Source organism: Lolium rigidum, chromosome 5 (assembly GCF_022539505.1).
Source record: "Lolium rigidum isolate FL_2022 chromosome 5, APGP_CSIRO_Lrig_0.1, whole genome shotgun sequence".
Classification (NCBI taxonomy): Eukaryota; Viridiplantae; Streptophyta; class Magnoliopsida; order Poales; family Poaceae; genus Lolium; species Lolium rigidum.
Window position 1 is genome coordinate 156,559,262 of NC_061512.1, and position 10,140 is coordinate 156,569,401.

Genomic DNA, 10,140 nt, shown 5'->3' on the forward strand with positions numbered 1-10,140 from the left:
CATCATGAATATTATTAGTCTCCAGTCATTTGTCATCGACACCAAAATCCACTTAGGGGAAAAGATGTCCTTTCAGAATTGAAACCAAGGGCAAGATAGTCACATTGACCTTTCTCGTCCATTTACTATGAACATTGATCGACATAATCTAGATAAATTGCCACCTTGACTTTTACCAATCTAACCCCCATGCCCAACATTTGGGGCTTTGGGCCCATCCACAAGAACTCATTATACATATAGGGAATCTACAAAGGTGTGAGATCAATTGGTTCGTTGCTGATGTCGAGTGGAGAAATAGAACTTACTCTTAGCTGAAATTGCCTACATTCCAGGGAAGTCTTGAGACCCGAGATTTGAAAATCAGAGGCAGATTTTCTTTTCAGGGCATCACGGTAACAAAATCACAAACTGCTAGGAAAGAACAAAATTCTATTCTCCAGATTTCTTAATTAATCATTTGCTGCTGAATGATCTAGCTTTCTGCTAAAAGAATGTATACTGTTTGTACAGATTTACAGGCTGTAACAAACATTTACAGAAAGAATGTAGTTCCTACATGAACTATGTATATTTATCTACGAGTGGGTAATCAGTTCCCAATTAATTTCTATACAGAAGTGAACCATTTGTATTGTTTGTCGTGCCATCAGAGAAGGTCTCCAGTATGACACACTGCGATTACATCATCGTCTCGAATTTGTCAAGTTTCTTCACTCTACGGAGAGATGCTATCAGTAATGCTAGGAAAACACCTGAAAATATAGGTTTAGCACGAATTAGACCAATCAAGAAAACGACATGTGGAAAACACCGGTAGCATGTGAAGATAATAAAAGGTTACATATATGTTCAAAGGATAGTGTTATAATGGAGAATATGTGAGTGAAATTTTCAAGAAACAAACAAGAAAAACCTACCTGCACCGATGAAAGACCCATTTGCGACCATTTGGTTTCCTTGACTACCCATGGTGACCCCAATATTCAAGAGTGTACCACCCATGGCTGTATACATGGTCGCCATCTGAAGTATGTTCGCTTTACGAGCAGCTCGTTCGGACTGCAAATGTCATGAAGTTTCAGGATGACTTTCGATTCAGACCAAAGCAAGAAATAAGGTTTTCCAAATTAGCAGGTACTGATAATACAGAAACTGGTAGTGCTTATCATCAACTTCATAACTCGTGATGGCGGTTGGCAGAAAGTTCAGTTGGGGGTGGGGCCAAATATGCTAGACAGATGTAGAAGCCATTAGCAGAAACATACCTCAAGTACTCTGACCCTGAGTTTCAGATCACCTGACTCAAGTTGCCCTACGAAATCCTCAATCCGTTGGATTCTGTAGGGCATTGAGATCGTAGAATCACGGGCCTGTATATACGAAGATACCGTCAGTGATATGTACAACAACTAGTAGTGCAGAAACAGTGGAAAATGAAAAACCATATCCATCAAAGATTTACGTTCTTACATCATTTGCTTGCTTTCTTATCTCCTGTACTAGCTCAGGTCCACCTCGCCGCCTCGTTTTTAAGTCTAGTAGTTCCTGTAGATCAAATGGAATTAGGATGGCATGCACAGGCACAAGTTCAAAAGATAACAGTTTATGCTGCAAAATGTAAGAGAACTGTATTAGCAGAAATAACAAGTCATATTAAACCGAACGATTCATCTTGTAAACAACTTCTATTGGCTGTAGCAAGTTGCAATCCCGTTTTGAAAACAGTTAAGAGAGCAGAAAAACATGAACCAAGGTAAATAAAAGAAAACATAGTGGATGGAGGGGTAATGCCAAGTGGATAACAATCCTGACCTGTGCATATGGTGCAGCAACTTTGACAAAGGAAAAATCAGGATCCAATATGTATCCAATGCCTGCGAAATATGATTATACCATCACAATTATTGACTGGCAAATAGTTAATGTATAATAGATAATAAATAGGTAAAAAATTTATGGCATCAACCCCCAGATAAGAAGTAATGTAGAAAATGTGAGCGTTTATAGTCCTGGAGCAGGTCCTCAAGGTTGAAGCTTAATTTCACTCAGCTTGTCATTTGCTAGAAACCTAGATCCATTACATTCTTTTGGCAATGTAACTAAAAATATATTTTGGCAATGTAACTAAAAATATATGTTACTAAGAATCTCCTTTTTTATTTACTATAAATAACCAATGTCTTTCTATTGGTGAGAAGATTCTTCAAAACGGAAATGAAATGTGTTTTCAACTTAGATCCATTACATTCTTTTGGCAACATATAGAGATTCATTTTCTGTTATTATAACATACAGTCAGCAGATCAGGAACATTTTGCAAGATTATAATCAAGAACATACTGACTAAAAAACCATAAAGTCATTGCATTAATGCATAAGAAATCGGAATATCGTAAGCAATGCATTGGTGGATGTTTTCATAACTTCAGGAGATAAGAGAATTGAGAACCTTCAAGAGTTGAGAATGCTCTTATGACGAACGTAAACGTGGAAGGAAAACGGAAAGGTTGATCTTGCGCAATTGCAAACAAGTCCTGGAGATGTAAAATAAAAAAGAATTAACATCAACATCGTAGTTGTATACATTCAAGCTAATTCTAAAATTGCAAGGTCAGGCAACCTCTCCAATTGCAGCTAGAGTCTGCTGTTGATCCGGTGACTGGCTTAGCAGATTGTCCAAGAAAAACTGTACAGACCTTCTTACCTGCGTATCAAAAAAGGAGACAAAAAATATATGTTAAATGTTTCAATTCTTCAATGAAGTTTGCGCCCAAGAAATAGCATATTCTACAAACCGGTGAGAGGTCTCCTGTTGGCTGAAGAGCTTCCAGATCAATTAGAGCTTTTATAACCTGTAAGATAGAGCTGACTGAGAGAAAGAAGAGATGGGTTGCCCAACACATGAGCATCTTAAATTTCTCATGACCATGCAAGGTAAAATGTTAGGTAACACTTGTGTGTAGATAAGAAGATACCTTGTTTGCATCCTTCTCATAGACAGCATAGAACAAGCCAAGTAATCTATCTCGAGTGAATGATTTGATTTCACCCATCATTCCAAAATCATAATATATTAGAGAGCCATCCTTGTCTATAGCAAGGTTTCCAGGATGAGGATCAGCATGGAAGAAACCGGTCTTCAGTATCTGTGTTTTACATGGAATGTAATTCTCAGGGCTAAATTACCATCGCATGCAAAATATTGATCTAACAAATAAAGGAAATACATAGAAATAAAAAAAATCAAAATATATGAAAACAGGAGTTTGAAGATTAAGTGAGTGAAAACTCTGTATTCTTAGGCATCTATTAAGACAAAGTAAGCAGCCAAGCGCACAGTTGTGCATGATCCAGGAATATGATAGAAATCATCTAGCCATTTAACAGGTAACAAATAGGGACATGTACAAAGCATTAGCCCAACAATGAATTATCAAAAGTCTCCTACCTCCTTTCAAAAAAAAAGTCTCCTACCAAATTTCTAAGAAGAGTGAATTTCCTGAAAGCACTTAGGCGGTATGATGACAAATATTTTTTATAAATGGTGCAAAAGATCACAAGCAACCAAAGTTAGCTTTCAACAAACATAATAAGCATACTATGAATCTACCTGGATTAGGTAAGACTCTATTGAACGAGATGCAATCAGAGAACGACTATATCCCCGACTGTCTAGCACCGCCAAGTTGTTTATTTTAATACCTGCATAAATGAAAAAATAGATAAGATTATAATACAGTAGTTCAAGGTAAAAAATACTGTAGATTTTCTGGGTTATAATTGGAAAAGGAGTCTAAATTAAAACTGAAAGGGCAATCATCCCCTAAAAAACTGTGTCAGTTCTTCGTTGTATAAATGAAAATGCAACAGAGAGATGAAAGTTCTGTTCGGCAGCAAAACTTGTACCACAAAGTAATCTCATGAACAAGGTATGTTCATGAAATAAATTATGATGCCATGAAAGTTCTGTTCGGTAGCAAAACTTGTACCACAAATAAACCCTAAACCCTACAAATATGCATGATCATACTTGGCAAAGGGAACTGATAACATAGGTTTATTGATATATTTATTATAATCCTTTTTGACAAAGCGGAGGGTTGAACATGTATAAACAATAACTGGTATAACCATGGAGGAAGTAACTGAAAGTGGATTAGAGATTGTATAAGCATGTTCTGCATAACAAGGTAATATATATGAGAAGACAAAACTTTATGGCATCATAATTTATTTCATAAACTAGTACTTTACAAATGGATAACCATTGATAAATACAAACTCTCCAAAATAAAACAAAAGTTAATTCAGGCTAGTTTCTACTACAAGAATAATTAGCACGTACCAGGGGCGTACTCCAGTGTTAACACCTTTTCAGTAGTGTAATCCCACATGATATTCTACAGAAGAGCATAATGGCAAGTCATTTTTAACTTTGAAGCAATAATAAGAAAAAATTGAGTGGCTTGCTCCAGTACTCCACTTTAATTAAAGTTTAAACACCTTTTATGCTGAATTGCTCATTGAATGCAAGTAAAATAATCAGTTATATTTAAAAGGGTACGACAAGGTATGTACAAGAGGAACATCTGGTCCAGACCAAACATTTACTGCTTGTCCCACAGAACAATAATTACAATTTACAAAGGGTACAACAGGCTATGTCCAAGAGAACATCTGGTCCTGGCTGATCAATTGCAACAAGCTGCGTGCAGAATTGCAAATCAAGCTGAGAGCAGGCAGGTGGCTGAAAGATGATGTCTGCTGGAGGCAGATGACAGAGCACCAGACTGATCATTGTACAGTACACACTCAAAGGATTTCCACTGGGGATTTTTGCCAGTTCTTAATCTGAGTAATTATTGTAAGCAGGGCTATATGTCTTTGGATATCTACAGAGTGGAGTACTGAAACAAACCCCCAAAGAACTACATTTCAGGTCTAAGAGACATACCGGCACACGAACCCACTTTATATTTCTAAAATCTCGACGAAATCTGTCTGCATTCTTTCCTTCATTGATGTAATCAATTTCTTCATACAAAATTCTGAAATTGGAGAAATCAGGATGGTCAAATTTTGTTCGTGAACTCAATTTGCAGCAAAATATATCAAAGCTAGAAAATCTCAGATCTCTGTCTTTGAAGAGAACGGATGAGCACTGTCGTTACTGTAGTGTATTCTCTGTTTTCCTAATCATAGACGTTTCATGTATCACGTATCAGTCATAGTACAGCTGATCACCTTCTCTTACAAGTTAGTGAATGTCAATTTGTAAGGTACTGCACTATTACAAAACCAAATAGGTAATAAAAGTAAAAAACTATGTGACCCTCGACTATGGTGATATTACATATTCTTTCTCAATCTATGAGTTACTTACAAGGATAAATGCCCATATGAAAAAAATGAAACCATGTCTAAGAGGAACTAGACACTTTTTTGATATAGTAGAAGCGGGACTTGGCGTGACAATTCCAAAATTCGTCCCTGACAGGAATCGAACTCCGGTCGTTGGGGTGCGCCACTGCGACCCCAACCACTGGGCTAAGCCCAACCTATGAGTTACTTACAAGGATAAATGCCCATATGGACATGATGAAATTACAGATTGACATTACCAACTAAACACCTATTGATCGGAGAAAAATGTTGAGTTCACAATACGAGATAAAATGGTAGACAAATAGCCATTCCACTAAACCGACGGAAAATGGCAAGAAATGCCAGGGATTGAACAAGGACTGACACAGAATTAAAACATTATATCAATAGATGAATCTGATAAAGGATCATCACAAATAATACATAGTAAACTTCCAATAGGTTCATGGATGCTTACTTGGAACATTCATCATAAATACCAATCCAGTCCCTTGAAGGACCTCCGAATTTTTCACTTCTCTGGAAATATTCAGCTACTAGCTTTAGATTCCCTAGAAAAATCAAACAATAATTTTAAGATGATTAGCATCAGTAATAAATATATAAATCAGTTAATATAATACATTTTGGATAAGTTATAGACAGAACAATAGTGGAATTATAATAATTTATGAACTTAAGCAAGAAAAGAAGAAAAGCTGAAAAAAGGAAAAAAAACAAAAGCACTCAGTTTCACCTATTTCTTATTTATAAAAGATAAAATACCCATCAAATTCACTGGAAGTCTGCAGCAAAACATAAATAGCAATCACTATTTTTCAAAAAGGAGGAAACCCCGGCCTCTACATCAACTGATGCATATAGCTCTAACAGCAATCACTATAGTTTCCTACAATAAAGAACATGTCATTTCATCTTCAGTTTAATGTGTTTGTTAAATAAGCAATAGTTTTTGGTTTAAGAACACCAACAGCATATATGTCTCTTACTTAGGTCGATGTCAAAAAGTTTCTTGAGCCCTGGTCGCTGAACTTTCACTGCAACTTTCTCTCCGTTATGAAGCACCGCGCGATGCACCTGAAGAATGATATCATGGGAATTTGTAAGTACAGTTTGAAGGAAATGGGCATAAATATCACCAAGGTCAACATTATACAAATATGGACCATTAATCTCAATGGCATAGTATCATCATTTTGTCGCACAAGAATACAAAGGCATCAGATGAGAAGCAGTACCAATTATAAGAAAACATCCCGGTCAATAAAAATTATAAGCAAACATTTGACATGTAACAAAGAGAGCAATGTATGATAATAAAATAGTTTTCATAACATGAAAGAAAAATCATATAAAATTATAAATCATATCTTATTTTTAAAATACTGGAGACATATTACTTACGTAGAGCTAAATACTTGAACGCAGAGAACATTATAAAGTGATTCTTGAGAAAATAGTTATGTATCATGTGACACAGCCTGAATAGGGCACTAGGGAGGAGTAACATGTATGCTGGAAAATGCTGGAACTAAGCACCTGACCAAGACTAGCAGCAGCTATTGGACGATCCTCAAATTCTTTGAATGCGATATCAACTGAACAACCCATTTCCTTCTCTATGAAAGCCCTTGCCTTCTCAGGAGAAAATGCAGGTACTCTGTCCTGGAAAAGCAAAAGGTACATGGTGCATATGTCTTATTTTCATACAGAAAATGTATATGGTCACTCATGATAATGAATTTACACTAATTTTCTATTATAACCATAACAAATTCATCAATAATAATAATAAAGAAAGCAACCCATACAACATAACCGTAAAATAAGAATAATCCTATTTCTATTTTACAAGAAAGAAATAATACTAGTTTTATAAAAAAATGTAAGACAAAAAATATAGAGTGGAACCTCTTCACCAAATTGGCTACGCAAAGAATAAATACCTGCAACTTTGCAAGCTCATCAACGAATTCCTTTGGAAACAAATCAGATCTTGTGGATGATAGCTGTCCAAGCTTGATAAAAGTTGGGCCAAGCTGCAATACTTGTTCTCTTAACCATGCAGCAGTGTTTCTCCTCCGGATTTTCTGAGATTTCAAAGGCAGTGTTAGTTAACATGTTCGGTAAAAAAAGAATACTTTCATAGAGCAATCAAAGTTGATGTCATCCCACGTACATCCACGCCATTACTAAAGGAAAATGATAATGTGCTAACAACTGGACATTAGTTCCACACATGGCATTTCAAGAAAACAGCAGCTTCAATACTTTCCCTTTCCCAACTTAGAGAACTACTGATACAATTATTTACTATTTTCATAAAAAAAGTATACCTGATTTTCCTCTGAGAATCCACCTGCATAGGCCCATTTCGCATTGTCGAATAAAATACGGATTCTAAGAGAAAGCACGAAAGACCAGATATCGATACTCCTCTGCACAGAGTTGTAATTAGCTTTTGCCCAACTAAAGCCCTCGTCAGAGGGCAAAACCTTGAGCTCCTCTTCAAATGGATCATCTCTAGCACTCATTTGCTTCTGGGTCTTAACTAGAGCAGACATCTTGCTGCCATTTACCAAACTAGTCCCAGAACCGTTAATGGCTGATTTGCTCAAACCGTTGACAGCACCGTTCGTAAAACCATTGATAGCACCATTCGTAGAACCGTTGACAGCACCGTTCGTAGAACCGTTGATGACTGCCTTGGTCGAGCCATTGACAGCACCATTCAGAGAACCATTAACTGTATCTGTTCTTGCACGGGCGCCACCCTTGTTCCTCACCAATTCGTTTGTCGGGACCATCTTTCTGGACCGGCCATTGGTGCCATATTTCTCTGATTCTGTGGACCGAGCTTCTGCTCGGAACATTGAGGATCTCTTATTAACCAAGGAAGAGTCATTCCCATACCTTGGTAGCCTCACACCAGATATAGATGCTGAAAAGCTAAGATCAGCCACCATCATCGCCATGATGAATCAAAAGCCCCTGTTTGCATACCTTGCCGTTAGCATCAATGGCAGAAACAAATGCTGAACACAATGAAATGACAATCTAACTACAAGTGCAGGGTAGCGAAAATAACAAAGGGCCAAAATTACAAAATGACTTATCATTTTGCAAAGAACTAGTAAGGACTAGGCTCCACAAGCTCCACGTGGTTACCTATCGGCTACACATTCAGTAAATATTCTTAGGACAGGAATGGATATTTACATGATGTCCCGAATGGATTGACCAGGAAATTCATCAGTTGCATAAGCAAGGGGGTGGAGAACTACAGTATATCGTGGTTCCTGATCGAACTAATGGCCAACTTCATCAATTCCACCCAACAAGGCTTTCTGAACATTGCTAAAAAAAACAGGACTGCCTGAACATCTACCAAGAAAAGATTCATCAAACTTGTTCCTTCATGACCATTGACCAACGTACAGAACCTTCAGAACTACCAACCATCACAAAACTGTACCTTCGCCTAACCAATTCCGCCCAAGATGCTTCTTACCCCCGGAATCGCAAACAGATTCCAAAGCAAAATGAAACGAAGCAAGAAAGATTCGGAAGAACGGTAGAACCGAAATGAGTGGACGCGGGGGAGAGGGAGTTTCTCAAGCAAGGGTTACCTCTCACGTGGGCTTTTGATCTCTTGGGGCCCGGAGAAGGGAGGACTGCAGGAGAGCCAGGGAGAATGGCCGGTGCCCGGTGACTTCTCTGATTCGCAACTGCTTGAGCTGGCTTGGCTGGGAAGAGGACAGGGCAGCACAGCACTCCGTCCGTCCACAAGGAAGTGGAGAGGAAAATGAGGCGCACGGGGACGGAGGAATTTTATACTACTTGCCACTTTAACATACTGTGTGGCTGGTGATATTTTCAGATAAACCACTCTGTCTGCCTCTTATTACACGAAACATTTCGGCAGTTATTTTTTTTTTCCTTTTTCAAAAAGGAGATAACCACCGACCAGCTAGTTCGTTAAAAAAATTGATCCCAACTCGTAAGACTCATCATTCTGTTAAAGTGCATGTGCTATTCGGAAATGCAACAATACTTGTAACTTGTAAGTTAGATTGAGTAGGAGTTGGAAAGTGTGGTGGAAGAGAAACAACAGGATCTTCAGAGGGAAACACTCCTCCGTGCAGGCGACCATTTGGCGGATCCACGATGAAGCCAAAGAGTGAACCTTGACGAGCGACGAGGAGATGAGCAAGCTACTTTTTGAGCCTCCTTGACTCAATGGGGCTTTTCTAACACATTACGGGTTTTTTTTTTCATTTTCTCTTATTTTTTCGTCTACTCCTTCACACATTTGTTTGTACAGGTAGTCCATTTATAAGTTTTCCCGTAAAACTGAAAGCCAGCATACTGGATCTTTAAAAGAAGCATTGAGTAGGACTGTAGAAGCATGTTTTACATTAGAAGACAAGCAGTTATCACATTAGGAAAGCAATCGTACCATATTCTCTAGCAGACCCAGACGTGCTGCTTGGAGGGTAGCAGGGCTAGCCAAGTGGAGGACGACACGCGACGAGGAACGGAGGAAGTCGTAGCAACAACCGGAGGTGGAACGAGTGAAAGCGTGGCTAAAAGGAGATGGACTGCACTCCACTCTCGCTCCAGGTCCAGGGAAAGCGTGGGGCTGCGGAACTGCCCTCGCGCACAAGACGACGCGCCCAGCGAGTGGCGCACAGGAGAGGAGTGCACGGAGTGCGGTACACGGCGTGGAGCCAAATAGCGCCGCGTCCTATT

General features: G+C 38.5%; 1 protein-coding gene across 1 annotated transcript; it reads right to left on the minus strand.

The window, feature by feature from the left end:
- Nucleotides 1-415: 415 nt before the first annotated feature.
- LOC124652729 (protein ACTIVITY OF BC1 COMPLEX KINASE 7, chloroplastic) lies at nt 416-9,200 on the minus strand. Its single transcript, XM_047191773.1, has 18 exons — nt 9,018-9,200; nt 7,725-8,379; nt 7,335-7,478; nt 6,928-7,053; nt 6,378-6,465; nt 5,846-5,939; nt 4,958-5,051; nt 4,349-4,403; nt 3,614-3,705; nt 2,979-3,149; nt 2,799-2,855; nt 2,624-2,707; nt 2,453-2,537; nt 1,816-1,877; nt 1,474-1,548; nt 1,269-1,373; nt 921-1,062; nt 416-755 (listed from the first exon to the last, which is right to left on the minus strand). Exons 2-18 carry the CDS (start codon nt 8,361-8,363, stop codon nt 682-684), a joined length of 2,187 nt encoding a protein of 728 aa, XP_047047729.1. The 5' UTR covers nt 8,364-8,379; nt 9,018-9,200; the 3' UTR covers nt 416-681.
- Nucleotides 9,201-10,140: the final 940 nt, after the last annotated feature.

What these genes read in the sequence shown, in the direction of transcription:
- LOC124652729 (XM_047191773.1), bottom strand. Translation starts at nt 8,363, where the DNA reads ATGGCGATGATGGTGGCTGATCTTAGCTTTTCAGCATCTATATCTGGT. An exon ending in AACACTGGAGTACGCCCCTG is followed by an intron (nt 3,706 to 4,348) that starts GTACGTGCTAAT and finishes TCATTTATGCAG; the next exon opens with GTATTAAAATAAACAACTTG. An exon ending in CAACAGGAGACCTCTCACCG is followed by an intron (nt 2,708 to 2,798) that starts GTTTGTAGAATA and finishes TTTGATACGCAG; the next exon opens with GTAAGAAGGTCTGTACAGTT.